General features: G+C 47.6%; 1 protein-coding gene across 2 annotated transcripts; it reads right to left on the reverse strand.

Annotated features, from left to right (window-relative positions):
- Positions 1-2,202: 2,202 nt before the first annotated feature.
- On the reverse strand, positions 2,203-21,136 carry TOMM20 (translocase of outer mitochondrial membrane 20). 2 transcript variants are annotated; one of them, XM_069769482.1, is made up of 5 exons: positions 20,824-21,136; positions 18,734-18,786; positions 14,181-14,262; positions 4,555-4,697; positions 2,203-2,704 (listed from the first exon to the last, which is right to left on the reverse strand). In XM_069769482.1, the coding sequence occupies exons 1-5, from the start codon at positions 20,948-20,950 to the stop codon at positions 2,660-2,662; spliced, it is 450 nt and encodes a 149-aa protein (XP_069625583.1). In that variant the 5' UTR covers positions 20,951-21,136; the 3' UTR covers positions 2,203-2,659. The 2 variants fall into 2 exon arrangements, with proteins under 2 accessions (XP_069625583.1, XP_069625584.1); XM_069769483.1 differs by having other exon boundaries at positions 2,454-2,704; positions 18,740-18,786; positions 20,824-21,082.
- Positions 21,137-27,647: the final 6,511 nt, after the last annotated feature.

Here is a 27,647-nt window from a genome sequence, read left to right on the forward strand (position 1 = left end):
CCCGAGCAACGAGCATTTTAGTGCTCGCCCATCACTAGTAGATACTCAAACATGGCATATTCACATTATCGTGACAGAAGGCTCCAGCTAAATTAGGTTGCTGCAATATACACTGCTCAAACAAAATAAAGGAAACACTCAAATAACACATCCTAGATGTGAATGAATGAAATATTCTCATTGAATACTTTGTTCTGTACAAAGCTGAATGTGCTGACAACAAAATCATCAATGGAAATCAAAATTATTAACCAACGGAGGCCTGGATTTGGAACGATAATCAAAATCAAAGTGGAAAATCAAATTACAGGCTGATCCAACTTCAGTGAAAATGCCTCAAAACAAGTAAATGATGCTCAGAAGTGTGTGGCCTCCACATGCCTGTATGACCTCCATACAATGCCTGGGCATGCTCCTGATGAGGTGGCAGATGGTCTCATGAGGGATCTCCTCCCAGATCAGGACTAAAGCATCCACCAATTTCTGGACAGTCTGTGGTGCAATGTGACGTTGGTGGATTGTGCGAGACATGATGTCCCAGATGTGTTCAATCAGATTCAGGTCTGGGAAACGGACGGGCCAGTCAATAGCTTCAATGCCTTCATCTCTGACACACTCCAGTCACATGAGGTCTGGCATTGCCCTGCATTAGGAGGAACCCAGGGCCAACCGGACCAGCATATAGTCTCACATGGGGTCTGAGGATCTCATCTCGGTACCTAATGGCAGTCAGGCTACTTCTGGTGAGCACATGGAGGGCTGTGCGGCCCTCCAAAGAAATACCAACCCACACCATTACTGACCCACTGCCAAACCGGTCATGCTGCAGGATGTTGCCGGCAGCAGATCGCTCCCCACGGCGTCTCCAGACTCTGTCACATGTGCTCAGTGTGAACCTGCTTTCATCTGTGAAGAGCACAGGGCACCAGTGGCGAATTTGCCAGTCCTGGTGTTCAGTGGCAAATGCCAAACGTCCTGCACAACCCCCATCTGTGGACGTCGGGCACTCATATCATCCTCATAGAGTCGGTTTCAAACCGTTTGTGCAGACACATGCACATTTGTGGCCTGCTGGAGGCCATTTTGCAGGGCTCTGGCAGTGCTCTTCCTGTTCCTCCTTGCACAAAGGCTGAGGTAGCGGTCCTGCTGCTGGGTTGTTGCCCTCCTACGGCCCCCTCCACATCATCTGGTGTACTGGCTTGTCTCCTGGTAGCGCCCCTGGACACTACGCTGACAGACACAGCAAAACTGCTTGCCACAGCTTGCATTGATGTGGCATCCTTAGAGTCCGTCTCATGCTACCACGAGTGTGAAAGCACAACCAACATTCAAAAGTGACCAAAACATCAGCCAGAAAGCATTGGTACTGAGATGTGGTCTGTGGTCCCTACCTGCAGAACCACTCCTTTATTGTGTGTGTCTTGATAATTGCCAATAATTTCCATCTGTTGTCTATTTCATTTGCACAACAGTATGTGAAATTGATTGTCAAACAGTGTTGATTCCTAAGTGGACATTTTGATTTCACAAAAGTTTGATTTACTTGAAGTTATATTCTGTTTAAGTGTTCCTTTTACTTTTTTGAGCAGTGTATTTTAAAAGAACAAATTTTTGCATCTGGGACTTAGGAGCAGCTGAAAGAGCTGGGTGGGACTGGCTGCTCCCATATCTCCAATTTAGGTTATGCAGCTCACATAAAAGGCAACCGAGTTGCTTCAATGGTGTCTAGAAGTTAACATGGCAAGTGTTTACTGCAGTTGAGTCTCAGCTAGAGACAGAAAGTGTTGACTGTAGTCCATACGAGGAAGTCCGCATTGTTGGACATCATTCTGTAGTATGGACTGTTTTGGCTTACTTTTGTCACATCCTCTAATGCAGGAGAAGAGGATGTTTTCTGTTTGTTTGCTGGAGATTTATGAACTGTAATAAACCTCTCTGTTTGCCATAAAGACATTGTGTCTGTGTGGATTAGTTAAATCCTTCTAGCCTCTATGTAGAAACAGGAGGTCAATTTTCTCTGCACACGTTTTGAGTCACTGCAAAAGTCTATGGCAGGGGGAGGAATGAAGCACCTGGGTTGAAGAGTTGAAGAGGGGAATGAGTCAAAAGACTTCCTGTTTCTGCACACAGCAGAGAAAAGAAAAACGAGTAATTTTAAGTACACAGTACTGTGTAATAGAATAATATGATGATTGCACTATGTTAAGAGGATTAAAATTTTAATGGGAGTGCTTCTTTAAAAAAAAAAAAAAAGTGTCCACCATTTTCTCTAACACCTATAGAATGATGACAGATGTTGGAAAAAGGAAGCAAGTGTAAATGAATTCACAGATCTTTCACATTGTATAGCAATTACATATTCTAATTAAAAGAGGTGCTGTTATTTAGTACAGAATATTACAAATTAATATTGCATAAAGGGTAAAACAAATTGTTTTCTCAGGGCAAGCTAGTTCTTTTCAAATCATCCTTTTATATCAACCAAAAACGAGTTTAACAATATTTCTATTGTACAAATGTTTGGACATCAAAGTAACTAAAGCATAGCAACAGAACAATTATAAAATACAGTTGTTTTGCGGTTATTAGTAATGGCATGTTCAGCAATACATTTTAATGCAATACAACTAAACTGTCTACAGTAACTCATGCAGAAATTTTATTCCACATCATCTTCAGTCAGACTCTGAGAACTTCCAATCCTCTAAAAGACAAAAAAAAAAAAAAAAATTAATTGCTTCAAGTGTAACCGTACTTTAATGTAACTTGTTAGAAGAAGCTTTCACATGTGTACATGAAGAGTAACAAATTATCTGGCCATTATTGATGTGTATCTTGCATTTTCACCAGTTTTCCCCTCTGCAGCCACTCTTTACTATCCTCTCTGAGCTGGAAGGAGGGGATTAGTTTGTATGATGTCTCCTATACAAATCACACAGAAATAGATTTCTGCACTATTTTAGCACTCAAATCAAGCAGCAGCATGGAGGAAATATACAATAGTCCTGAGCTGTCTGGGTGCGAATCAAGCTCTGAATGGAGATAAAACGAGAGCTCAGCACAATCTTCCGGTGTCTCCTGCCCGTTTACGCACTCCACCTCTCCTCTCCATAGACTACAATGGGCTGTCATATGACACCACAGTGAGCCTGAAATTTGCCTTTACTGAGCAAAATGAATTTGAGCTGATTTTTTTTTCCCCCCATAGTGGATGAAAACTTCAGGAGGCAGCGGGAGAGGAAGAGGTGGCTAGTAAATGAAGAAGGAAGCAGATTTCTCTTATAACATATATTGCAAAGATTCTTATATTCCACTGTGCTGTGTTAACTTATGCACAGTGTCTTGAAAGTACCGATCCATTTTAAACATTTGGGTAAAAAAAAAAAAAAAATACTGATTTAACCAAGACAATATATACGGCAAGTATTTATATGCCACTGCAGCCCTGTAGCCAGGATGTCAAACATAAATGGCAACAGTAATTCTGGGTGTCACTCTGTAGCTCAAAATACACAGATCAGTCATAGCATTAAAACCCCATTGTGTCAATAGAACATCTGATTCTGGAAGCACAAGACCACTAAGTCCTACGGTATCTTGCATCAAGACGTTAGCAGCAGATCACATTTTTCAAAAAAAATTTTCTCCAGCATATCCCACTGATGCTCTAACCATTAGAGCCCAATTAGTCTAATGGATTGAGATGTGGAGAATCTGAGGGTCAAGTACACACCATCATTGTGCAGGGCGCATTATCCTGCATAAAGAGGCTGCTGCATTAGTTGTAGCTTGCAATGTACCTTGTGGCAGCACTGTTTGTGCAGATATGTAAAAAAATCTTAGTACCAGAAAAGTGATTAAGAGTCCTCAAGTCCAAAACAGACACCGTTTTTTTTTTCACTTGCTGATTTGAATATGCAGGATGACAATTATTGCAGCGTCTTTGCTGCAGATTTCACCCATACTAATGAATAGGGAAAAATCTGTAACAAAAAAAAAACATGTAAAAAAATAAAAAAAAAAACAAAATACGCTACTTTACGCAGCCTTACAGTGCTTCCAGTGGCTTGTTTCTTCCCATAGTGCATCTGGCCATCCACATCATGTACAAGAAAATATGACTGATAAGACCAGGTCAAGCCACCTTCTCCCACTGCTCCATGGTTTATTTTCGATGCTCACCTGCCTCCACCTCAGGTGCCTCCCTGAGATTGTGCATTCATAATTAATCCAATGGTTGTCCTTCTGTGAGCCAGTTTGGAGAGACTCTGACACAGTCTTTAACATCACAATTTGGCTGATATAAAAAAAAGTTGCACAAATATCTACACGTGCCCATTTTTGTTTTCAGCACATCAACTTCAAAAACTGACTGTTCAATTAATGCCTAAAATATATCACCCTCTACTTCCCATCTCATTTCCATTCACTACACCTGGATTTCATGTTTTGCTTGTTCAATATATAACTAAATCCATAATCTGAAAGCAGCAACTTAGATAAAGGAAGAATGCCTGGCGTACTGATTGTCAATACCAGCAGAAAGGCATTTACCTGACTGATTGTAGGTAATTTGGTCAGAAGCATTTGAAAGACTTGTGGTGGTAAAGTCTGCTGCAAAACCTGAAGTAACTGTTGAGGTTGTCCACAGACGGCAATGGCATTTGTTAAATGGTCAACTCCTTTTTCAAAGTCACCTAGTGAGAAAAAGGAGAATTATTAGTGTTGACCTCTATTGGAATCCACCAACGTTGGAATAAAAACACAAGTCCACAAATTCACATGTAGAAGCAAAACAACAACTTATGCAAATGTTCCAAAATAAAATACCAGTCAATAATATTAATCCCTTCACCCCTCAAGCCTGTTTTCACCTTCATGACGAGGCCAAATTTTACAATTCTGACCAGTTTCACTTTATGGGGTAACAAATCTGGAACGCTTCAACAGATCCCACTGATTCGGAGAATGTTTTTTAGTGAAATATTGTACTTCAGAATAGTGGTAAAATTTGTTTGATAAGACTTGTGGCTTATTTGTGAAAAAAAAAAAAAAGTTTTGCAAAATTTTAGAAAATTTCACAATTATCAAACTTTCAATTCTTATGCCCTTAAACCAGAAAGTTATGTTACACAAAACAGTTAATAAATAACATTTCCCACAAATCTACTTTACATCAGCACAATTTGAAACATTATTTTTTTGTTGAGTTATAAACGGACTAAACTCTGACCAGCGAAGCCACCAGAGAAGGTGTCTTTTAGTTACAAAACGCCTGGGGGGAAGGAAATGACATGTTCCCTTTAATACTTTCTCACAAAATACATCAAAAAGAACTGTTGGAATTGTACACATATTGACGGCCGCAAGATGTTCGATAGCCTCACACTGGAAACAAGCCTCCCTAGTCTGACTTATATACCAGGATCAAAGATATAAGAAATTTCAAATATCACACTGCTCTGACGAAAAGGTTGAGAGGTTCAATTCAATCTCATTTGATACCCAGAAGGTGTTCCTAGGTTACTTCTGAATACTTAGGAACCTTATTCACTAGGTCATATATCGCCTTCCACCCTTCAACTTGAACTCCTTTATTCATCCCCTTTCCTGTCTATTTATATGTATCCCCTTTGTTTTTTTTAGTCTGTAACTATTGCGAAATACAACATTTCCAGGACGTCCCTCCTTACAGCACCATGGAGGACATCCTCCTCCTTGCTGGGACAGGAAACACGAGTTTAAAAGGTCATGTCCCACCCCCAAATCCTCAGTGTTTTTCCTGTCCCTGCAAGGAGGGAAGCCCGAGAGAAGCTGCGCAGGCTTACCGGAGCTCAGGGGTATCATGCGGCTTGCCAATACCCTTCCCCCTGTCAAGAGGCTCAGGGTAGAAACTCTCCGGGTGGGGAGTCCCTCTGCTCCAAAGGCCAGGAGCAGGACGAGGCTCCTGGTTGCAGCCCCTCCTCCCGGTGGAGGCTCTCGGCTGGGGATGCGGTTCCATGCAGCAGGTAATCGCGGCATTCAGCGCGGTGTCTCGTCTTGCCGAGCGGCTTCCGAAACTGAGGGAACCGCGTCACTTCCGGCATCGCCACATCCGGTAATCGTCACTTCCGGTGACGCTGGAAAAGCGGGGAAGTGCGTGCGCTCCAGCGTTGGAACGCATAGCAGTACAGGCGCTCCTACCCAGCATCTGGAGTCACTGGGGCCTTCTGACTGCCACAGCAAAGGTGCCATGGAAGGAGACATGTCCGGCGATGGAGCGGTAAGTGCGCATAGCACAGACTACCCTCACTGCACATCTGAAAATTCAGGCCTATCCTATTTACTCCCTATCTTATGTCATTTAGGATAAGGGAACCCCCGCTATCCCCTCCGCTCCTCCTAAAAAGCCCGGCAAGGTCTCTACAAAATCTAACAGAGGTCCGATATGCCACGTGAAACTCCCGGACTCCCATGGCAAGACCTTGTGTGCATCTTGCACATCTAAGGTCGTGAGGGACGAACAATCTTCACTACTCTCAGAAATGAGATCTCTAATCCGAGAAGAGGTCCAGGCTTCTGTGTCCAGCCTTTCAGGGCAGTCCAGCCCCATCCCTGGCCGTAGGAGAGCCAGGCGGGAGCGAGACCAGAGAGAGCTGGAGTATAGTTCTGAGGACAGGTCCGATCCAGAGGACTCCGTCTCAGAAGAAGAGGGGGAGCTCCCTTCAGGGAGCTAAGACCACCATAGAAAATATCTCTTCCAGGCTGAGAAGAACGAGTTCATCCAGGCAGTGAGAAGCACGATGCAGATAGAAGAGACATCCAAGCCACAGTCCAGACAGGACCTCATGTTCGGGGGACTTATGTCACGTAGACAGACAGTCTTTCCCGTTAGCGAACATATTAAAGCTATGATACTAGAAGAGTGGAAACATCGGCTGGTATTGTCTCATGACTTTAAGGGTCGCTTACCAATCAACCCTGAAGAAGTCAAACTATGGGAAGAAATACCTAAGATAGATGTTCCGGTGGCAATGGTCGCCAAAAAGACTGCTATACCCTTCGAGGACTCATCCAACTTGCGCGATCCTATGGACAGGAAGGCTGACATACTTCTTAAAATGGCCTGGAAATCTTCTGCGGCCTTAATTAAGACTAGCATAGCAGCCACTTCGGTGGCCAGATCTATGTACCCATGGTGGGGCAGTTGGAAGAGCATCTGTCCAATAAAACCCCGAGGTCTGATATTTTGAGTTCCCTTCCCATTATGATATCAGCCATGGCGTTTCTATCTGATATGACGGCGGAGTCAGTTAGATTTTCAGCCAGAAGCGGCTCTTTATCTAACGCGGCTAGAAGGGCGGTTTGGTTAAGATCCTGGTCAGGAGATAATGCCTCCAAGACCAAGCTCTGCTCAATTCCCTTTTCAGGGTCAAGAGTATTTGGACCTTCTCTAGATACTATTCCAGAATCTGCCTCTGATAAAAAGAAGGGGTTCCCAGAGGACAAACCTAAAAAGTCTCAGTTTTTTCGGAGAGGATTCCCCTTCAGGAAACAGTATGATTTCAGAGGGGGTAGGTCCAATAGAGGATCATACAGGGGCTCCCGTAGCCAGGGCAATAAGAACAGGAACTTCTTCAGCCCATCCTCTAGATCCAAAACACAATGACGCCACATATATCAGGGGGAGGCTTCGCCACTTTGCAGAGAACTCAAAATCAGTGGGTCCTCCGAACCGTGGCAGAGGTATACAGCATCGAGCTCTACTCCCCTCCCCCAGAAAGATACATCGCTCCTACTGTGGTCAGGCAGGGCTCTGCCATGCTGATAGACTTGCAGGACATGCTCTCTTCAGCAGTCATAATTCTGGTCCCTCCACTAGAGGTAGGCCAGGGACACTACTCTTCCCTATTCTCAATCACAAAACCGTCCGGCGACTCCCGCACGATAATAAATCTAAAACCTCTGAATGCCTGGGTCAGGTACAAAAGGTTCCGTATGGAATCCATATGATCAGCAATTCACCTCATAGATCGGGATGCTGTAATGTGCACTCTCGACCAGAAGAGTGCCTATTATCAGGTCCCCGTCCATCCCTCATCTCAGAGGCTTCTGAGGTTTGCTGTAGCTCTGCCGTCCCGGACCCGTCACTACCAGTTTCAATGCCTTCCTTTCGGGCTTGCCTCAGCACCCAGTATATTCACAAAGCTGGTTTCGGAGATTGTCACCTTCCTGAGAAACCAGGGGATCAGAATAGCTCCATATCTTGACGACTTTCTCCTTGTGGCAAGATCGCCAGAGGCACTATCAGTTCACAGAAGCCAGACAATATCAGTAATGGAACAATTAGGCTGGGTCATAAACTGGCGGAAGTCCGACCTGATTCCAGAACACAGGAAGACCTTCTTGGGAGTGTGTCTAGACTCCAGACACAGAATATCCCTATTACCCGAAGACAAGCTGGAGGTAATCCAGATCCAGATCAGGCATCTATTAGAACACAGAGTTTCCATAAGGATGGCCATGAGAGTGTTAGGTCTAATGATGGCTTGTATACCAGGTGTCAGATGGGCACAGTCACATTCAAGACCTCTGCAGAGACCGATTCTCTCCAATTGGGATCATCGCCAGTCTTCACTGGACAGTACCTTGAAGCCAACGAATCCAGTTCGAAGGTTCTCTCCACTGGTGGACACAGCCAGAGAACCTAAGAGTCGGAGTGCTATGGTCCACTTCCCCTTATGCAGTGATCACTACGGATGCCAGCGCGTGGGGCTGGGGAGCCCATCTAAAGGGCAAAATTCTACAGGGCAGGTGGCCAGCACATGTCGATCACAGCTCCTACAACTTGAAGGAGCTGTATGCCGTCTGGGAGGCCTTGAGAAGAAACCGGCACACTCTTGCAAATTGTCATGTTAGGATACTATCCGACAATGTGACAACGGTTTCATTCCTGAAACATCAAGGGGGCCCAAGACACCCTCCGCTCCAGGATTTGGCGGGAAGAATATTCCGCTGGGCAGAAGTTTCGGTCCTATCTGTGTCTGCGATTCACCTGGAGGGCTCTCAGAATGTGATAGCAGACTATCTGAGCAGAAGGCGAATGTGCCCAACAGAGTGGGAACTCAACCAGGACATCTTCCAGGAGTTATGTCTTCGTTGGGAACTCCCAGAATAGATCTGTTCGCAAACAGAAGAAACTCGAAGGTCTCATAATTCTTCTCTCTGAACCCATTGGATCTCCCGGAAGGGGTAGACGCTCTGAGCCAAGATTGGACGGAACCTCTCTCATATGCGTTTCCACCTCTAGCGCTGATCCCAGCCGTTCTCCGGAAGATCAAGGAGGATCGAGCTACTGGCATACTGGCCAAGAACGAGCTGGTTCACTCTGCTAGGGGACCTGGCAATCAAGAACCCAATAGAGCTTCCTCTCCGGGAGGACGTAATTCATCAAGGTCCATTTTACCACCCGAATCCAGGGAAACTCCATCTCTCAGCATGGATCCTGAAGGGAACATCTTGAAACCTAGAGACTTATCAGATCAGGTGATAGCCACTATCAAGGCCAGCAGGAAGCCAGTCACATCGGCAATCTATTTAAAGATCTGGAAGCGCTTCTGTCTGGAAGGTGGCAGGTCCGATGTCGCGGCAGACACTCCGGACATACCTAGAATCCTAAACTTTCTGCAAGCTGAGTTCAACAAGGGCCTTAGACCGAGCACCTTGAAAGTGCAGATCTCGGCACTTAGCTCCTTCTTTGTCTATCCCCTAGCATCTCACCCATGGGTAGTTAGATTTATCCGAGCTACTCAGAGATTGCGTCCCACCATTAGGCAGTTGACTTCTCCCTGCGACCTCAACCTGGTCCTCAGATTCCTGTGTAAAGACGCATACGCCCTGGCCGATAATATGCCCATATCATTTCTCACTCGGAAGACAGCATTTTTAGTGGCAGTCACCACAGCCAAGAGGGTGGGGGAAATCCAAGCCCTATGTACCAGGGATCCGTATCTACAGATTAGAGAGGATAGTTTAATTCTTAAACTCGATCCCTCATTTATTCCAAAAGTAAGCTCGGCCAAAAACAGAAATCAGGAGACTGTATTACCTTCATTTTGTAATAACCCTACCAACGCAAAGGAAAAAACCCTTCATTCCCTTGATGTCAGGCAGGCAGTCTTAGATTACCTAGCAGCCACCAGTTCCTGGCGGATAGATCCAAACCTGATCATTCTTTTTGGGGGAAAAAAATAAGGAAAGAAGGCCTCTATCGCTCGTTGGATCACGTCTGTGATTTCCGAGGGCTACCAGTCTGAAGGGGTTCCCCCTCCGGTGGGTCTACATGCACACTCTACACGGGGGATATCTGCTTCCTGGGCGCAGAGGGCAGGCGCCTCTCTTGAGCAGATTAGTAGGGCAGCAACATGAGCAAGTGCCAATACCTTTCGTAAACATTATAAACTAGATGTCTTGTCTGGTCAACACACTGCACTTGCGAGAAAAGTTCTCCAAGCGGTAATCCCACCCTAAGGAGGTGCTTTGTACTCTCCATGGTGCTGTCAGGAGGGACGTCCTGGAAAATAGACATAAGGCTAGGTTCACATTGCATTAGCCTATGCGCTAAACGGATTGCCCTAACGGACTGCACTAACGCAATGTCCCAAAAGGGATCGCGTTTGCCGATCCCACTAGCGCAGATGCCCGATCTGTGCTAGCGAGGAACGGACCTCGAACGCTGCAAGCAGCGTTCGAGGTCCGTCACTCAAATGACGGCACATCGCTAGCGCACGCCCATTGTGGGCGTGCACTAGCGATGCATTCGCCATTGCAAGCAATGGCGCCGTTAACGGACTACGTTACACCGCGTTATGCTGCGGTGTAACGTAGTCCGTTTAAGGGGTTCACACAACGCAGTGTGAACCTAGCCTTAGACCTACCGGTAATTATGTTTCCAGGAGTCCATTCTGACAGCACTGGTTGTTCCCTCCCTGTTTTGATGTTATGACATATGATGTAAAATGTTTATGTCATTAAAATATTATTTGCATTTCCATGAGGCTGTTCTTGTTACAACAAAGAGGGATTTGGGGGTGGGACATGACCTTTTAAACTCTCGTGTGTTTCCTGTCCCAGCAAGGGGGAGGACGACGTCCTCCAGGGTGCTGTCAGGATGGACTCCTGGAAACATAATTTCCGGTAGGTCTAATGCCTATTTTCTTATATACCGTATTCATTGGATTAGACGCACTTTTTCCCCCTGAAATTTTGGGGGAAAAAAATGGGGGTACGTCTTATAATGCGGATATACCTTACCGGCCGCAGTGGTGCAGGGTCCCGGCTGGAGGATGAAAGCGTGGAGCGTTGCTGCAGGTCGAAGGCTGGGATGAGGGGGGTGTTCAGATGTGCGGTGCACCGCTGTCGGTGTCTCTGGTGCTGCTGTGGGTGTCTCCGATGCGGCGAGGGCTCTGCCATCATTTTGTGAAAGGCCAGAGGACCCCCCCCCTGCAGTTCCATGTTTCCTGTGCAGTGGATTCCAGGAAAATGGCTGCCGGAGGGGGCACATACGCAGATGGAGATTTTGGCACCAAGATCTCAGGAGATGAGGTCTGCAGCAACGCTCCACTTTTGCCTCCTCCAGCAGCGACCCTGGGACCCCGCTTCACCGCAGCCACAACCCCTGGTAAGCAATAAAACGCATGGATTATAAGAAGCACCTTTTTTTTTTTTGTAAATAAAAGTTTTTTTTCCCATTTTTCTCCTCAAAATTTGGGATGCGTCTTATATTCCGTAACGTCTTCTAATCCACAAAATACGGTATATGCTACATCTACGTCACAAAGCTGATTTATTTTGTTTTCATTGCAATCTGTTAATATTTATTCCTATTTACAAGTCTGTTCTGTTGAATGTGAAAACCTTTGAATAAAAAAATTGCAATTATAAAAAAAAAAGGCTGGGGCTATACAGAAACGTTTGTCAAGCAACAGATCAGGTATTAAGTTTTACAAAATAACAGTTTAATTTTTATTAAATGACATAACCCTACCCCTCTCATACTCAAAACCCAAACAACCTGAAGTCAGTGGGGGTTAAAAAAAAAAAAATACAAACAGATTGAGCTATACGGAAGATACGTTTGCATAGAGGGCAAGATGCAAAGATCACTTGAATTGTTGACCAACGTTTTTAAATTTCTAGGTGTATTTATCCCTTAGCCCCTTAGTGACAGAGCCAATTTGGTACTTAATGACCGAGCCAATTTTTACAATTCTGACCACTGTCACTGTATGAGGTTATAGATCTGGAAAGCTTCAACGTATCCCACAGATTCTGAGAATGTTTTTTCATGACATATTGTACTTCATGTTAGTGGTAAAATTTCTTTGATATAACTTGCATTTATTTATGAAAAAAATGGAAATTTGGCAAAATCTTGAAAATTTAGCAATTTTCAAACTTAATTTTTGTACCCTTAAATCAGAGAGTGGTGTCACATAAAATAGTTAATAAATAACATTTCCCACATGTCAACTTTACATCAGCACAATTTTGGAAACAATTTTTTTTTTTGTTAGGACGTTATAAGGGTTAAAAGTTGACCAGCGATTTCTCATTTTTCCAACAAAATTTACAAAACAATTTTTTTAGGGACCACCTCACGTTTGAAGTGAGTTTGGGGGGTCACTAAGAGAAAATACCCAAAAGTAACACCATTCTAAAAACTGCACCCCTCATGTTGCACAAAACCACATTCAAGAAGTTTATTAATCCTTCAGGTGCTTCAAAAGAACTAAAGCAATATGGAAGGAAAAAATAACCATTTTACTTTTTCACAAAAAAAATTACTTTGGAACCAATTTTTTTTCTTTTCACAAGGGCATCAGGAGAAAATAGACCTCAAAATTTTGTTGTGCAATTTCTCCTGAGTACGCAGACACTCAGTATGTGGGGGAAAGCCAATGTTTGGGAGCATGGCAGGGCTCAGAAGAGAGGGAGCAGTGTTTGACTTTTTGAACGCAAAATAGGCAGGAATCAATGGTGGCGCCATTTCGCGTTTGGAGACCCCCAGATGTACCTAAACAGTGGAGCCTTCCAGTTCCAACTCCAACCCTAACCCAACACAACCCTAACCGTAATTTCAACCCTAACCCTAACTTTAGCCCAACCCTAGACCTAATTTTAGCCCAACCGGAAAAATGGAATTAAATAATTTTTTTTTAAATTTATTATTTTTACCTAACTAAGGGGGTGAATAAGAGGGGGGGGGGGATGATTTAACATTTTTTTTTCTAATCACAGGGTCTATCACAGTGAGGAAAATGAACCAATAGGAAAAAATTTCCTATTGTTACCGGGTGCCAGCCGTCAGATCTCGGCGTGCACACTGCGCTTGTGCCCACCATTTTCTCCTGGAAAAAGACGCCAGCAGCCCGGGGGACTCAATGGGAGTATGCAGGGACTCCGGATGTACTGGGGAAGTGTGAATCGAGGGACCCTATTTCTCTCTCCTCTAATGCGAGATCACATCAGATGAGAGACATTAAATGGAGAAATTGAACTTTTTAATTTTTGCAGTCACAGTTATACGGTTAATAGCGATCACAACATTGGGGTCGGTAAAAACCCGACCCGAATCATGTTATCTGTGGTCTCAGATATCCCCAGTAGCCAAGATCCTGGAGAAATTCCGATTCTGGGGGGGGGCACTATATACTTATTCCTCGCCGTTAAAAAGGGGCACTGAGGCATAAGTAGCCTTAACTGCCGCTGTTAAAAAGGAGTATCAGCGGTCATTAAGGGGTTAACACACCATTCGTACTAAAAAGCTACAATGCGACCTTGTGACAGGTTTATTCCCGACCCCCCACCCTCCCCCCAAAAAAAGGAAACACACACACAAAAAAAAAAATGCGCTGTATGCCACTACCAAACCGCAGTATAATGAAATAGGGTGGCATTGCGACCAGGAAGGTGCTGCAACTGTGACAAGAAAGTCGCAAAATATTAGAAGGGTCCATTCTAGTTACGATACCTTGCAGGTCGCAATGTGACCGAATTCACATGCTTTATGCTGCAATGTTGTAGCGACATACACTGATCTTTAGCTGTGCAACCAGCATCGCAACCACAGTTGCCGAGTAGCCCCAGCCCTACTAATAAAATGAAAAATAAATGTGACCAAGATAAAAAAAATTTACAACCTTGTGCAAGTAACTCCTCCCCAAGCTGAATTTCTTCCAGGAAAAACTTCTGAACAGCCTCAGCATCTTTAAGATCCGGCAGCTAAGAGAAAAACACAAACCATAAAACAGCCATCGTAAGTATTAGGAATTTAGCCTTAAACTTTCTCACACTTCAGGCAATTAAAAAAAAAAAAGAAAAAAAAAAATACAAAATGTCTACGTATCAACTAAATGAACAATTATCTACTATATAATTGCCTAAGGGTCACTTCCGTCTTTCGGTCTGTCCTTCTTTCTGTCACGGATATTCATTGGTCGCAGCCTCTGTCTGTCATGGAAATCCAAGTTGCTGATTGGTCGCGGCAAAACAGCCGCGACCAATCAGCGACGGGCACAGTCCGGAAGAAAATGGCCACTCCTTACTCCCCGCAGTCAGTGCCTGGCGCCCGCATACTCCCCTCCAGTCACCGCTCACACAGGGTTAATGCCGGCGGTAACGGACCGCGTTATGCCGCGGGTAACACACTCCGTAACCGCTGCTATTAACCCTGTGTGTCCCCAACTTTTTACTACTGATGCTGCCCATGCGGCATCAATAGTAAAAAATGTAATGTTAAAAAGAATAAAAAAACAAAACCTGCTATTCTCACCCTCCGTAGTCCGCCGAGCCGCTCGCGCCTGCCGCCATCTTCCGTTCCCGGCGATGCATTGCAAAATTACCCAGAAGACTTAGCGGTCTCGCGAGACCGCCAAGTCATCTGGGTAATTTCACAATGCATCCTGGGAACGGAAGATGGCGGCAGCCACGCGCGTATCGCCGGAGCTTCGGTGGATCCCAGGGGGTGAGTATATAACTATTTTTTTATTTTAATTATTTTTTTAACAGGGATATGGTGCCCACACTGCTTTATACTATGTGGGCTGTGTTAGATAACGCGTGGCTGCTATATACTACATAGGCGGGAGTTCTGCATCTAGCTTCTCCCTCCCCCTTTCTTAGCACAGTAATGAAACATTCTGTCTTCTCTGAATACAGATTTTACTTGTGAATTGAGAATGACTGCTCAGTCCAGGAGGGGAAAGATGCAGATTTCTCTGAAAAAAAATAAGAAACTTTGTAATATACAGGTGCTTCTCACAAAATGTAGAATATCAAAAAGTTAAATTTCAGTACGTCAAGTATTTATTTCTGTTAATGTTGAAGATTATGGTTTAGAACCAATGAAAAACCAATGAAAACCCAAAGGTCATTAACTCAGCAAATTAGAATAATTAACAAGAGACACCTGCATAGGCTTCCTAAGCGTTAAAAAGGTCCCTTAGTCTGTTTCAGTAGGCTCCACAATCATGGGGAAGACTGCTGACTTGACAGATGTTCAGAAGGCAGTCATTGACACACTCCACCGGGAGGGCAAGCCACAAAACATCAGTGCTAAAGAAGTTGGTTGTTCACAAAGTGCTGTATCCAAGCATATTCATGGAAAGTTGAGTGGAAGGAAAACATGTGGTAGAAAAAGGAGCACAAGCAATTGAGATAACCGCAGCCTTGCAAGGATGGTCAAGAAAAGGCCATTCAAAAATTTGGGGGAGATTCACAAGGAGTGGGCTGCAACTGGAGTCACTGCTTCAAGAGCCACCACACGCAGACGTATCCAGGACATGGGCTACAATTGTCACATTCCTTATGTCAAGCCACTCATGACCAATAGACAACGCCAGAAGCGTCGTACCTGGGCCAAGGAGAAAAAGAACTAGACTGTTGCTCAGTGGTCTGAGGTGTTGTTTTCAGATTAAGGTAAATTTTGCATTTCATTTGGAAATCATGGTCCCAGAGCCTGGAGGAAGAATGGAGAGGCACACAATCCAAGCTGCTTGAGGTCTAGTGTGAAGTTTCCACAACCAGTGATGGTTTGGGGAGTCATGTCATCTGCTTGTGTAGGTCCATTGTGTTTTATCAAGACCAAAGTCAGAACAGCAGTGTACCAGGAAATTTTAGAGTACTTCATGCTTCCCTGTGCCGAAAAGCTTTTTGGGGACTGAAAAGTCATTATCCAGCAGGACTTGGCACCAGCACAGACTGTCAAAAGTACCAATACCTGCTTTAAAAACAACAGTATCACTGTGCTTGATTGGCCAGCAAACTCACCTGACCTTAACCCCATAGAGAATCTATGGAGTATTGTCAAGAGGAAGAGGATAGACACCAGAACCAACAATGCAGATGAGCTGAAGGCTGCTATCAAGGCAACCTGGGCTTCCATAACACCTCAGCAGTGCCACAGGTTGATCGCCCTCATGCCACACCACATTGATGCAGTAACTGATGCAAAAGGAGCCCGACGAAGTATTGAGTGCATTTACTCAACATACACTGCTCAAAAAAATAAAGGGAATACTTAAACAACAGAATATAAATCCAAGTAAATCAAATTTCTGTTAAATCAAACTGTCCACTTAGGAAGCAACACTGTTTGACAATCAATTTCACATGCTGTACTGCAAATGGAATAGACAACAGAAATTATTGGCAATTATCAAGACACATTCAATAAAGGAGTGGTTCTGCAGGTGGTGACCACAGACCACGTCTCAGTACCAATTCTTTCTGGCTGACGTCAAGAAATCATCTTGAAAACGATGAGAGTATTGAAATACAATGAATACTAAAAAAATTGTCTAATTTGTCATCGCACAATGTAAAGGTGCTATTTATTCAAGAACCTCATTGAGTCTAACATCTACTGTATTTTCAGATAAGACACTTTCTCTCCAAATTCGGGGGGCAAAATGAGGGCGTGTCTTAGAATCCAAATATAGCTAACTAGATGGTGGCCCGATTCTAACGCATCGGGTATTCTAGAATATGCATGTCCACGTAGCATACTGCACAGAGCCACGTAGCATACAGCACAGAGCCACGTAGCATACAGCACAGAGCCACGTAGCATACAGCACAGAGCCACGTAGCATACAGCACAGAGCCACGTAGCATACAGCACAGAGCCACGTAGCATACAGCACAGAGCCACGTAGCATACAGCACAGAGCCACGTAGCATACAGCACAGAGCCACGTAGCATACAGCACAGAGCCACGTAGCATACAGCACAGAGCCACGTAGCATACAGCACAGAGCCACGTAGCATGCACCATATCCCTGTTAAAAAAAATAATTAAAATAAAAAAAGTTACATACTCACCTTCCGGAGCCCCCGGATCGAAGTGGCCGGTTACCGATGCTCCTCGAGCGCTCCGGTCTGAAGAGTGCATTGCGGTCTCGCGAGACCACACGTCATCATCTTGCGAGACCGCAATGCATGGAGCGGTCACTGGGGCGTCGCGAGGAGCATCAGTAACCGGCCACTTCTATCCGGGGGCCAACGGAGGGTGAATATGTAACTATATATTTTTTTAACATTAGATCTTTTTATTATTCATGCTGCATAGGCAGCATGAGTAGTAAAAAGTTGGTCACACAGGGTTAATAGCAGCATTAACTGAGTGCGTTACACCGCGGTCAACGCTGCCATTAACCCTGTGTGAGCACTGACTGACTGGAGGGGAGTATGGAGCGGGCACTGACTGCGGGGAGGAAGGAGTGGCCATTTTTCCGCCGGACTGTGGCCGTCGCTGATTGGTCACGGCAGCCATGACAGGCAGCTGGCGAGACCAATCAGCGACTTGGATTCCATGACATACAGAGGCCGCGACCAATGAATATCCGTGACAGACAGAAGGACAGACAGACAGAAAGACGGAAGTGACCCTTAGACAATTATATAGTAGATGGGTGAGGGGGGGTAGAGTGTGGTCTCATGAGGCAGGGTTGCTGCTGCAGGGAGCTGGCGGCGGCAGGAGGAGTAAAGCGATGTTGCGGTCCCTGGGCTGGGAGGAGGGGGTGTTCGGCGGTGCAAGGCTGCGGCAGGCCCCAGGCTTTCACAAAATGTTAGTATAGTCCCTGCACTTACCATTGTTTTCACTGCGGTGGACTTCGGAAAGAGGGCCCCAAAGTCAGTGCATGCGTAGATTGAGACCTCAGGAGCCAAGATCTTGTAAACCAAGCCCCCCCTCCCCCCCCCCCCCCCCAAGATCTTAATCTGCGCGAGTGCACCCAATTTCCCCAGAGTCCACCACAGTGAAAACAATGGTAAGCACAGGGACTACACTGACCTTTTGTGAAAGCCTGAGGCATGCTGCAGCCTCACACCGCCCCATACTCCATCCTCCTAGCCTGGGTCCCGCAACATCGCTTTACTCCTCCCGCCGTCGACAGCTTCCTGCAGTAGTGATCCTGTCTCCTGGGACAACGCTCCACCGCAGCCACCCCCCCTCATCCCCAGAAAGCTTCAGTAAAAGTGGACTATAAGAGACACACCACCATTTTATTAAAGAAAATATTTTCCTCCCCAAAATTTGGGATGTGTCTTCTAGTCCAGTGCATCTTATGGTCCACAAAATACGGTATTTGTTAATGCAATGGTGTTCATGCAGTTTGAATTGTGAAATCTGGTGATACATCAACTTTAAAAAAGAAAAAGGTATATAAAAGTAAATAAAAATGAAAAACTAACTTTTACCCTTGACTGTCCAGCCCTCTCTTTAGCAAGTTTCTGTTTTCTTCTCTCTGTAAAAAAAAAAAAGCAAATCTGAATACTCTACACAAAGCGTTATGTGGGAGGCAATTTTTTTTTTTTTTTTAAATGCTCAAAAATGTGTTTTGTAAAGGAAAAAAGCTTCAATAAATATATGCAGTAAAAAATACTCACCTTACTGGTTTTGCTTCTTCACTGCCTGGTCCAGTAATAATGTTCCATCACAGTGACATGTGACAATAAAAGACGCATTTGTCAATTATCGCCCCTATATGTCCACTGGATTGTCAGAGCTCCTAGTTGCTAACCGTTACCACAAATTGAATTTTGTCTTTCTCCATAAGGACATGTGAAAACGTCCCTGTGACTGAACTGCACCTAAAGCGCTGTTTAGCAATCAGAAAGGCTTAGGTTACGTGCACATGTTGTGGAAAGTGGTGAGGATTTTTCCAGACTGATTTTGGTAAATCCGCACTGCGCATTACTTGCGGAATTACCGCGATTTTTTTGCGGATTTTGTGCGGTTTCCTATTATGGAGCAGGTGTAAACCGCTGTGGAATCCGGACAAAGAATTGACATGCTGCAGAATATACGCTACGTTTCCGCGCGTTTTTTTCCGCAGCATGTGCACTGCGGATTTTGTTTTCCATAGGTTTACACGGTACTGTAAACTCAGGGAAAACTGCCGTGAATCCGCAGCAGCCAATCCGCAATGTGTGCACATACCCTTAAGGCATACACTGGACCCCTAGGGGTGGAAACTAACATTCACTGCGACAATAGGGATGGGGGGGTAGTCGAGTACACACTCCTCATGACTACTATGGTGTAGAAACTATGGTGGAAATTTACTAAGACAGGTCTTTCACATTCCACACATAGGGCTCATGCAGACGAGCACATAAATCTAAAGGGTGCTATACGATTTTTAATCAGACAGCACACTGACCCATGTTATTCAATAGTGCTGTTCAGATGAATGATGATTTTTCTCTGTGAAACTGTCCCCGAGAAGAAAAAATAAAAATCCCTAAATGCACTACTTTCTTCCTAGTCTCAGATGAGACTCACCCATTCAAGTCTATGGGTGTTAAAAAATGTTTATTTTTTAAATCAAATAGCACACGGGGGCTCCGGAGCATCAGAGTGGCATCTGATTTTAACAGATACATTTCTATTACAAACCTAGGAAACATTATTTCATCATATTTTTTTAGTGTGGATGTATGAAAACAGATCACACACAGATGTCACAAGTTTGAAAATGAGGGGGAAAAAAAAAAAAGTCAGTTTCCTAGATGAAGTTCTAATGATTTCGTTTACGCTCGTCTGCAGGGATCCTTAAACAGAAGCCGCTGGAGAAAGATTTTAACGTGGGACAGTGGTGGAGTGCGTGTCAGAGTCGATATAGAATGGATCGACTCCAAAAATATACATAACACATTACAGGGGTTTTCCAGGCTTTTGTTTAGGGAACAAAAGGTTAATGGGGCTGCTTCTAACTTCTAATTGTTTTATATGTCTTGTTCTGAGCTCCTGTCACATCACATCAAACTACAGCAAAAAAAAAAAAAAGTCTGGAAAAACCAGACCGTGCAACATTTTTGAGGAAACCCAATTGAAAAATTATTTATGCTGAAATACATTCACTTACCAAAAATAAGTAAAGTTCTCAGCAAAGGTGCGTAACCCCTTAAATGCCATTCCCCTGCAGATCACCTCTAAATCTGCAAGTAAATAGATTTTTGGGAGGTGGGGGGCTCATTTTAAAGGGGTTATCCACTACTAGACAAGGCCAGCTTATGTTAGATTTCATGCTCGCCTCCCACAGCGGTGCCGCGACCCGTGCCCACCAGGAACCACCCTATGGGGCTCTGGAGTGATAGGCCGGGGTGGCCAGTGCCACTGTTCCCGTACAGCGCATGCTCATCACGGTGCAGGGACAGCGCGGAGGCATTAGCCCTGCTCCGGCCCCAACAATCAGCATTCCCCTGTCCTACCAGTAATCTATCTCTGAGGAGCGTCCTCCATTGTGCTGCCCAACAGCAGCCGCGGCCTGGGCACTTACTCTCCCGCAGTCGGTTCTTGAAATTAGGGTCGCTTCTCCTTTTCCGGTCGAAGTATATGCAGTAGCCTAGGAACAGCGCCCCGCACACCCCCGCCGCTATGGCGCTGGTTTTCCCCACTACCACCATGCTCTCCGGTCACACGCGGTGTCACACAGCACAATGAACAGCAGGCGCGGCCGCCTCTGCTTCTCTCCTTCTGCACCCTTGAAGCGAAAAGCCCGTCTCCCACCGATGACGTCACCACCCGGCGACGTTCGAGCAAGCTTAGCACGCGGCGCTCTTCCTGGTCGCATTGTTTTTTTTTCTTTTTGTAGCTTTATTACACGTCACGCACCTCATACAGTACAAGAGAAACCACGTGACCAAGGCGCTCCGCCTCCCACCATGTGTATATGTATAACCTGAGGAGAGACGCATCCGTGCTCCCGGCCTCCATTTATATTATTCACGGTGTGTCCATGAGAGGTGTGGGCAGCAGACATAAGGCAGTGTCCACTGGGAGGCATGGTAGGCTTGTGAGCTCCTCAGAAGGCTGCCACCATCCAACAAGGCGGCCAGTGTTCTGTCAGCGCTCCCCCCTCAGCCCTGCTCCCTCCTCAGCCCTGCTCCCCCCTCAGCCCTGCTCCCCCCCTCAGCCCTGCTCCCCCCCTCAGCCCTGCTCCCCCCCTCAGCCCTGCTCCCCCCCTCAGCCCTGCTCCCCCCCTCAGCCCTGCTTCCCCCCTCAGCCCTGCTCCCCCCCTCAGCCCTGCTCCCCCCCTCAGCCCTGCTCCCCCCCTCAGCCCTGCTCCCCCCTCAGCCCTGCTCCCCCCTCAGCCCTGCTTCCCCCCTCAGCCCTGCTTCCCCCCTCAGCCCTGCTCCCCCCTCAGCCCTGCTCCCCCCTCAGCCCTGCTCCCCCCTCAGCCCTGCTCCCCCCTCAGCCCTGCTCCCCCCTCAGCCCTGCTCCCCCCTCAGCCCTGCTCCCCCCTCAGCCCTGCTCCCCCCTCAGCCCTGCTCCCCCCTCAGCCCTGCTCCCCCCTCAGCCCTGCTCCCTCCTCAGCCCTGCTCCCCCCTCAGCCCTGCTCCCCCCTCAGCCCTGCTCCCTCCTCAGCCCTGCTCCCCCCTCAGCCCTGCTCCCCCCTCAGCCCTGCTTCCCCCCTCAGCCCTGCTCCCCCCTCAGCCCTGCTCCCCCCTCAGCCCTGCTCCCCCCTCAGCCCTGCTCCCCCCTCAGCCCTGCTCCCCCCTCAGCCCTGCTCCCCCCTCAGCCCTGCTCCCCCCTCAGCCCTGCTCCCCCCTCAGCCCTGCTCCCCCCTCAGCCCTGCTCCCCCCCTCAGCCCTGCTCCCCCCCTCAGCCCTGCTCCCTCCTCAGCCCTGCTCCCCCCTCAGCCCTGCTCCCCCCTCAGCCCTGCTTCCCCCCTCAGCCCTGCTTCCCCCCTCAGCCCTGCTCCCCCCTCAGCCCTGCTCCCCCCTCAGCCCTGCTCCCCCCTCAGCCCTGCTCCCCCCTCAGCCCTGCTCCCCCCTCAGCCCTGCTCCCCCCTCAGCCCTGCTCCCCCCTCAGCCCTGCTCCCTCCTCAGCCCTGCTCCCCCCTCAGCCCTGCTCCCCCCTCAGCCCTGCTCCCCCCTCAGCCCTGCTCCCCCCTCAGCCCTGCTCCCCCCTCAGCCCTGCTCCCCCCTCAGCCCTGCTCCCCCCTCAGCCCTGCTTCCCCCCTCAGCCCTGCTCCCCCCTCAGCCCTGCTCCCCCCTCAGCCCTGCTCCCCCCTCAGCCCTGCTCCCCCCTCAGCCCTGCTCCCCCCTCAGCCCTGCTCCCTCCTCAGCCCTGCTCCCTCCTCAGCCCTGCTCCCCCCTCAGCCCTGCTCCCCCCTCAGCCCTGCTCCCTCCTCAGCCCTGCTCCCTCCTCAGCCCTGCTCCCCCCTCAGCCCTGCTCCCCCCTCAGCCCTGCTCCCCCCTCAGCCCTGCTCCCTCCTCAGCCCTGCTCCCCCCTCAGCCCTGCTCCCCCCTCAGCCCTGCTCCCCCCTCAGCCCTGCTCCCCCCTCAGCCCTGCTCCCCCCTCAGCCCTGCTTCCCCCCTCAGCTCTGCTCCCTCCTCAGCCCTGCTCCCTCCTCAGCCCTGCTCCCCCCTCAGCCCTGCTCCCCCCTCAGCCCTGCTCCCCCCTCAGCCCTGCTCCCCCCTCAGCCCTGCTCCCCCCTCAGCCCTGCTCCCCCCTCAGCCCTGCTCCCCCCTCAGCCCTGCTTCCCCCCTCAGCCCTGCTCCCCCCCTCAGCCCTGCTCCCTCCTCAGCCCTGCTCCCTCCTCAGCCCTGCTCCCTCCTCAGCCCTGCTCCCTCCTCAGCCCTGCTCCCCCCTCAGCCCTGCTTCCCCCCTCAGCCCTGCTCCCTCCTCAGCTCTGCTCCCTCCTCAGCTCTGCTCCCTCCTCAGCCCTGCTCCCTCCTCAGCCCTGCTCCCTCCTCAGCCCTGCTCCCTCCTCAGCTCTGCTCCCCCCTCAGCCCTGCTCCCTCCTCAGCTCTGCTCCCTCCTCAGCTCTGCTCCCAGGCTTTTCACATGACAGCCACTGGAGCTTGTCCTAACCCGCTGCCAACTGCGCACACGTTGCAGATTTGCCTGTGGAATTTTCTGCCCAAATTTTGCATCGCTTAGCAGAAAACGCAGGTAGAAATCGGCGCAGATTTGATGCGTTTCTTCATGCAGATTTGTATGCATTTGTTTAGGCTGAATAAAGATCTATTATTTAGCAAAAAAAAAAGAATTGTGATGTCATTTCTTGTCCAACCGCTTCATTTACATACTCCATTGAAGACTAATGTTTACACACACAGATAGATGATTGATCTATAGTCTATAGACCAGTCCAGGGCTGGACTGGCCATCTGGCAAATCCCAGAAGGGCCTGTCTGATCATGGGCTGCCTTGTCTGCTACTTTGTTAACAGAATCGGTGTTCTCAAGATACCCATACTGTTAACAGTTGTGATGGAACACATAGTTGCTGACTCCGTCACTTACCCCAGCAGCCCCAGGTATCATCTACTATATAATTGTTAGGCTACGTTCCCATTAGCGTTTCCCGACGCAGCGTCGGGAAACGCTGCGGCGACGCATGCGTCATGCGCCCCTATATTTAACATGGGGGACGCATGGACATGCGTTGTGCGACGCATGCGTTTTGTTGGGCGCAGAAAACGCAACAAGTTGCATTTTTTTGTGTTCAAATTTCGGCAAAAAAGGACGCATGCGTCGCAAAACGCAGCGTTTTTGCATGCGTTTTTATTTGCGTTGTGCGTTGCGTCGCCGATGCAGCGGCGCACAACGCAAATGGGAACGTAGCCTTAAAGGGTCACTTTCGTCTGTGTCACGGATATTCATTGGTCGCGGCCTCTGTCTGTCATGGAAATCCAAGTCGCTGATTGGTCGTGGCAAAACAGCCACAACCAATCAGCAACAGTCACAGTCCGGAAGAAAATGGCCGCTCCTTACTCCCCGCAGTCAGTGCCCGGTGCCCGCATACTCCCCTCCAGTCACCGCTCACACAGGGTTAATGCCGACGCTGGGTTGTTGGGGGGAGGACTTTCTGCCCTGGACAGAGGGGACCATGTGACTGCTGGGGGCAGAGAGGAAGAGAGAGGGGTGTGGTCAGAAAAGAGCTGGAGAGCAGAGCGCGAGAGACAGGGGACAGCGTGCCAGAGAGAAAGCAGGCTGCAGCGCCGCGCTCCCCGAGAGAGTGCTCCCCGTGAGGGCACTGAGGCTGAGATACCAGCCGTAGTGAAGGCTGGAAGTGAGAGTGTGGACTCGGAAGCCTCCATAATCAGAGAAGACTTTTCCCCAGATAGTGCAGAGACAGTGACCAGAGCACGCAGCCCCGGTGACCGTAGTGACAAGCCAAGACTCCCTGAGTGTGACAAGTAAACTGCCCTGTGTGTGTAGCATCGCTACTGCAGAGAGACTGCCAGCTTCATACAGAGACTCCCAGCAGAGTGGCTGTTCTACTTCCTGCTTCCAGCTTCACTCTGAGAAAAGGCTGCAAAGATTTAACCCCGGAGTCTCCAGTTCCCAAGAGACAGAGCAGAGACTTCAGAATCTTCAAGTGCTGTTGGTGACGGCACCCATGCTGGAAAAAGGACCCTTCAGTCAGGACCTCACTGGACTGATAAGTTACAAGAACACTCGTTAACCATTTCTATTCTGCTTAACTGTTTCATAGCTTCAGTCAGCTTGTTGTGTATTGTTATACTGTTTGCTCTTTTTCTATTAACCCCCTCTGTTTTCTCCCTGCAAGGAGAATCTTACTCCTGTTAATAAATCCCCCTCAACAGTTAGTCTGTCTGTTCCGTGGTGACATACTCTACCCTGCACTCTATTACAGATCAGTGAGCTGTCATAAGCCATACAGATGAAGATGTAAGCAGAGCATCACATAAAGACCCCCCACCACGGCCCACCCCAAAGCACTGGAATCTCAACAACTGAAAACTACAAATTAAGATTAAATAACAACCACAAGATGGATTTTATCAACCAAGGTATCAAATTAACCAGTATAACAGCGCCAACCTGACAGTGTCTGTAGGCCACTGAGCACAATACTGCTGACCGGTTCCCTTCCCGACCAATGCAGTATATGTAGGTGTGACGCCCAAGAGACCGGGATACCCAGCATCGGACCAATGGGGTCTGTCTCTTGAGGGGGATGTCACGGGTGGCTTGACCCGGTGCTGTGGCCTCAGGCAATGCACAGTGTAAGGGGTATTGTGAGGGGACAGGCACTTACTTGATCAGCAGCAGGTTCTCCCAGCGGCGATGATCCCGATCCTGGATAGATGGCTATTGTCCAAATGAAAGATTGAGGCACTGAAACGTTTAACCAGTTTACTTCAACATAAAGGGATTTACAACCAGTCCTGTCACCGGAGTCTGTATGGGAACTCTGAGTTACTTTGACCCTGCCGGGGTCTTCGCCTCTTATTGTGCGCAATTTCTGTGTGGCCCTGCTGCTGTATGTGAACTGGCTGCCGGCCCAATCTGTCCCCTCTGGGTCCTGGTTCGACGGGCAACCCGAGTCCTTTTATCGGCTTACCCCCTCCGGGAGTACCGCTGAACTCTGTGTCTGTTGCTGCGTCCGGCCCTAGTGAAGCTGATATCACCTCACGTTTTTCCGGTTGCTGTATTATATATAATGAATACAGCCACGGATCCGGTATCCGTCTTTGCGCCTGTTCTGGGTAGTGATTAATGCTACCCGGTTCTCACAATGTCCTTTTTCTCTGTCCCTCTTCTCCTCAGGCCGGTGATTTAGGCCTGGAAACTGTCACAGGACTGTTAGAAATTCAGCTGTATGACCTCTCACTTTCAGCTCCTTAGCCCAACTGCCATTTCTTCTCTCAGACCAGAATGGATCAAGGGGAGTCTCTGGAGCTCCCCCTTCTGGCCGGAGGTGGTAGTGCAGTCTTGCTATTTTAGTATTTGTATTTACTGTCAGTAACTATTTTTGTGGCAAATACCCCTAGGGGTGCCACATAGGTCATGGCGATCGTCTGCGCACAGGGGACTGTACATCGGGAATCACTGATACTGACAGCTGACACTCGTCTATTAGTGCCAGGAGTAGTCCTGCACCACTCCCGGCACTTTCACACCCTAAATGCTGTGATCAAGCAGTGCATGATCTAACTAACTTGTGTCTGCAAAACTGACAGGTTATAAGGTATGGCAATTTCCTGCATTGCTATACCTTATAACTGCGATCAGACTGCAGAAAATGAAAGTCCCATAGTGCGACTAAGTGGAAAAAAAGTTGTAGTCTCCTCAAGTGAAATTTCACCAATAGAATGTATTGGATGTAGTAAATCAGCATGGTTTAGTAAACACATGAGGATTTACCTGTGTTTAATAGAAGGCTGCAGTGCATTGGATGCAGCGAACATGCGCTACCTCCCTCGGGGGTTTTGTCTCATTTACGTCACTCGAAGATTTAAAGGAAAACCCCGATTTGAGTGGTCAGCGTAGAGAGCCGGATAAATGTGATCCAAATTGTTATGTAAAATGTTCCCAATAAAAGCTTCAACTCAATCCACAACAAAAAACAAGTCTCCACTCACATCCGTCATCCGTCATTGAACTATAGGGGGTTTCCACGTTACTGGTAGCACAAAGGCTCTGGAAAAGCTAAAAAAAGAAATTCAGCAAATTTGGTGCTTCCAAATCCAAATGTCCCCTTCCTTCTGAGCCCCAGTGTACCAAATCCACATTTAGCGTCCACATTTTTGGCATTTCTGAATAGCCCACCTAATTTACAGTTACATGAGCTGGGCACAATGTACGGGCACTGCAAGGTACTGGTCACTACAACGGCGGTTTTCAATTTTCACTCTGCAACATCCATTGCTGCTTGTTTCTGGAAAATACCCATGGAGTCAAAATCATCACAACACCTGTAGATAAATTCCCAAAGTGGTATAATTTCGAAAATGGGGTCACTTGAGGGGGGATTCTGTTCTTCTATCACTTAGGTGCTCTTCATATGGAGTCGGCAAACTATTCTAGGAAATTCTGCGCTCAAGGATGCCTCCTGTATAACTGTACTGATTAGCCATATGGCGAGACTCTGGAAGGATGGATCGCTATCTGCCAATAGCGCTCCGTCCTTCCCGTGTCTTGCCGAGAATTTGGTGGGCCTAAAAATACTGTTTAGGTTCACGGCAGAGCTCAGAAAAGAAGGAATGGCGTTTTGGAATGCATACTTTGATGGAATGGTCTGTCACTGTCATGTCTCGTTTTGAGAGCCCCTGATGTGCCTCACTTGTTGGGGTGTTTCACTGTTAAGGCATATCAGGGGCTCTCAAAACGAAACATGACGGCG

The sequence above is a fragment of the Ranitomeya imitator genome, chromosome 5, assembly GCF_032444005.1.
Source record: "Ranitomeya imitator isolate aRanImi1 chromosome 5, aRanImi1.pri, whole genome shotgun sequence".
NCBI lineage: Eukaryota > Metazoa > Chordata > Amphibia > Anura > Dendrobatidae > Ranitomeya > Ranitomeya imitator.

Coding starts and splice junctions, on each gene's coding strand:
- TOMM20 (XM_069769482.1), bottom strand. CDS start 20,950: ATGGTGGTAGTGGGGAAAACCAGCGCCATAGCGGCGGGGGTGTGCGGG. Junction 18,787..20,823: donor CAAGAACCGACTGCGGGAGA/GTAAGTGCCCAG, acceptor TTTTTTTTACAG/AGAGAAGAAAACAGAAACTT. Junction 2,705..4,554: donor AATTACCTACAATCAGTCAG/GTAAATGCCTTT, acceptor TTTGTCTTTTAG/AGGATTGGAAGTTCTCAGAG.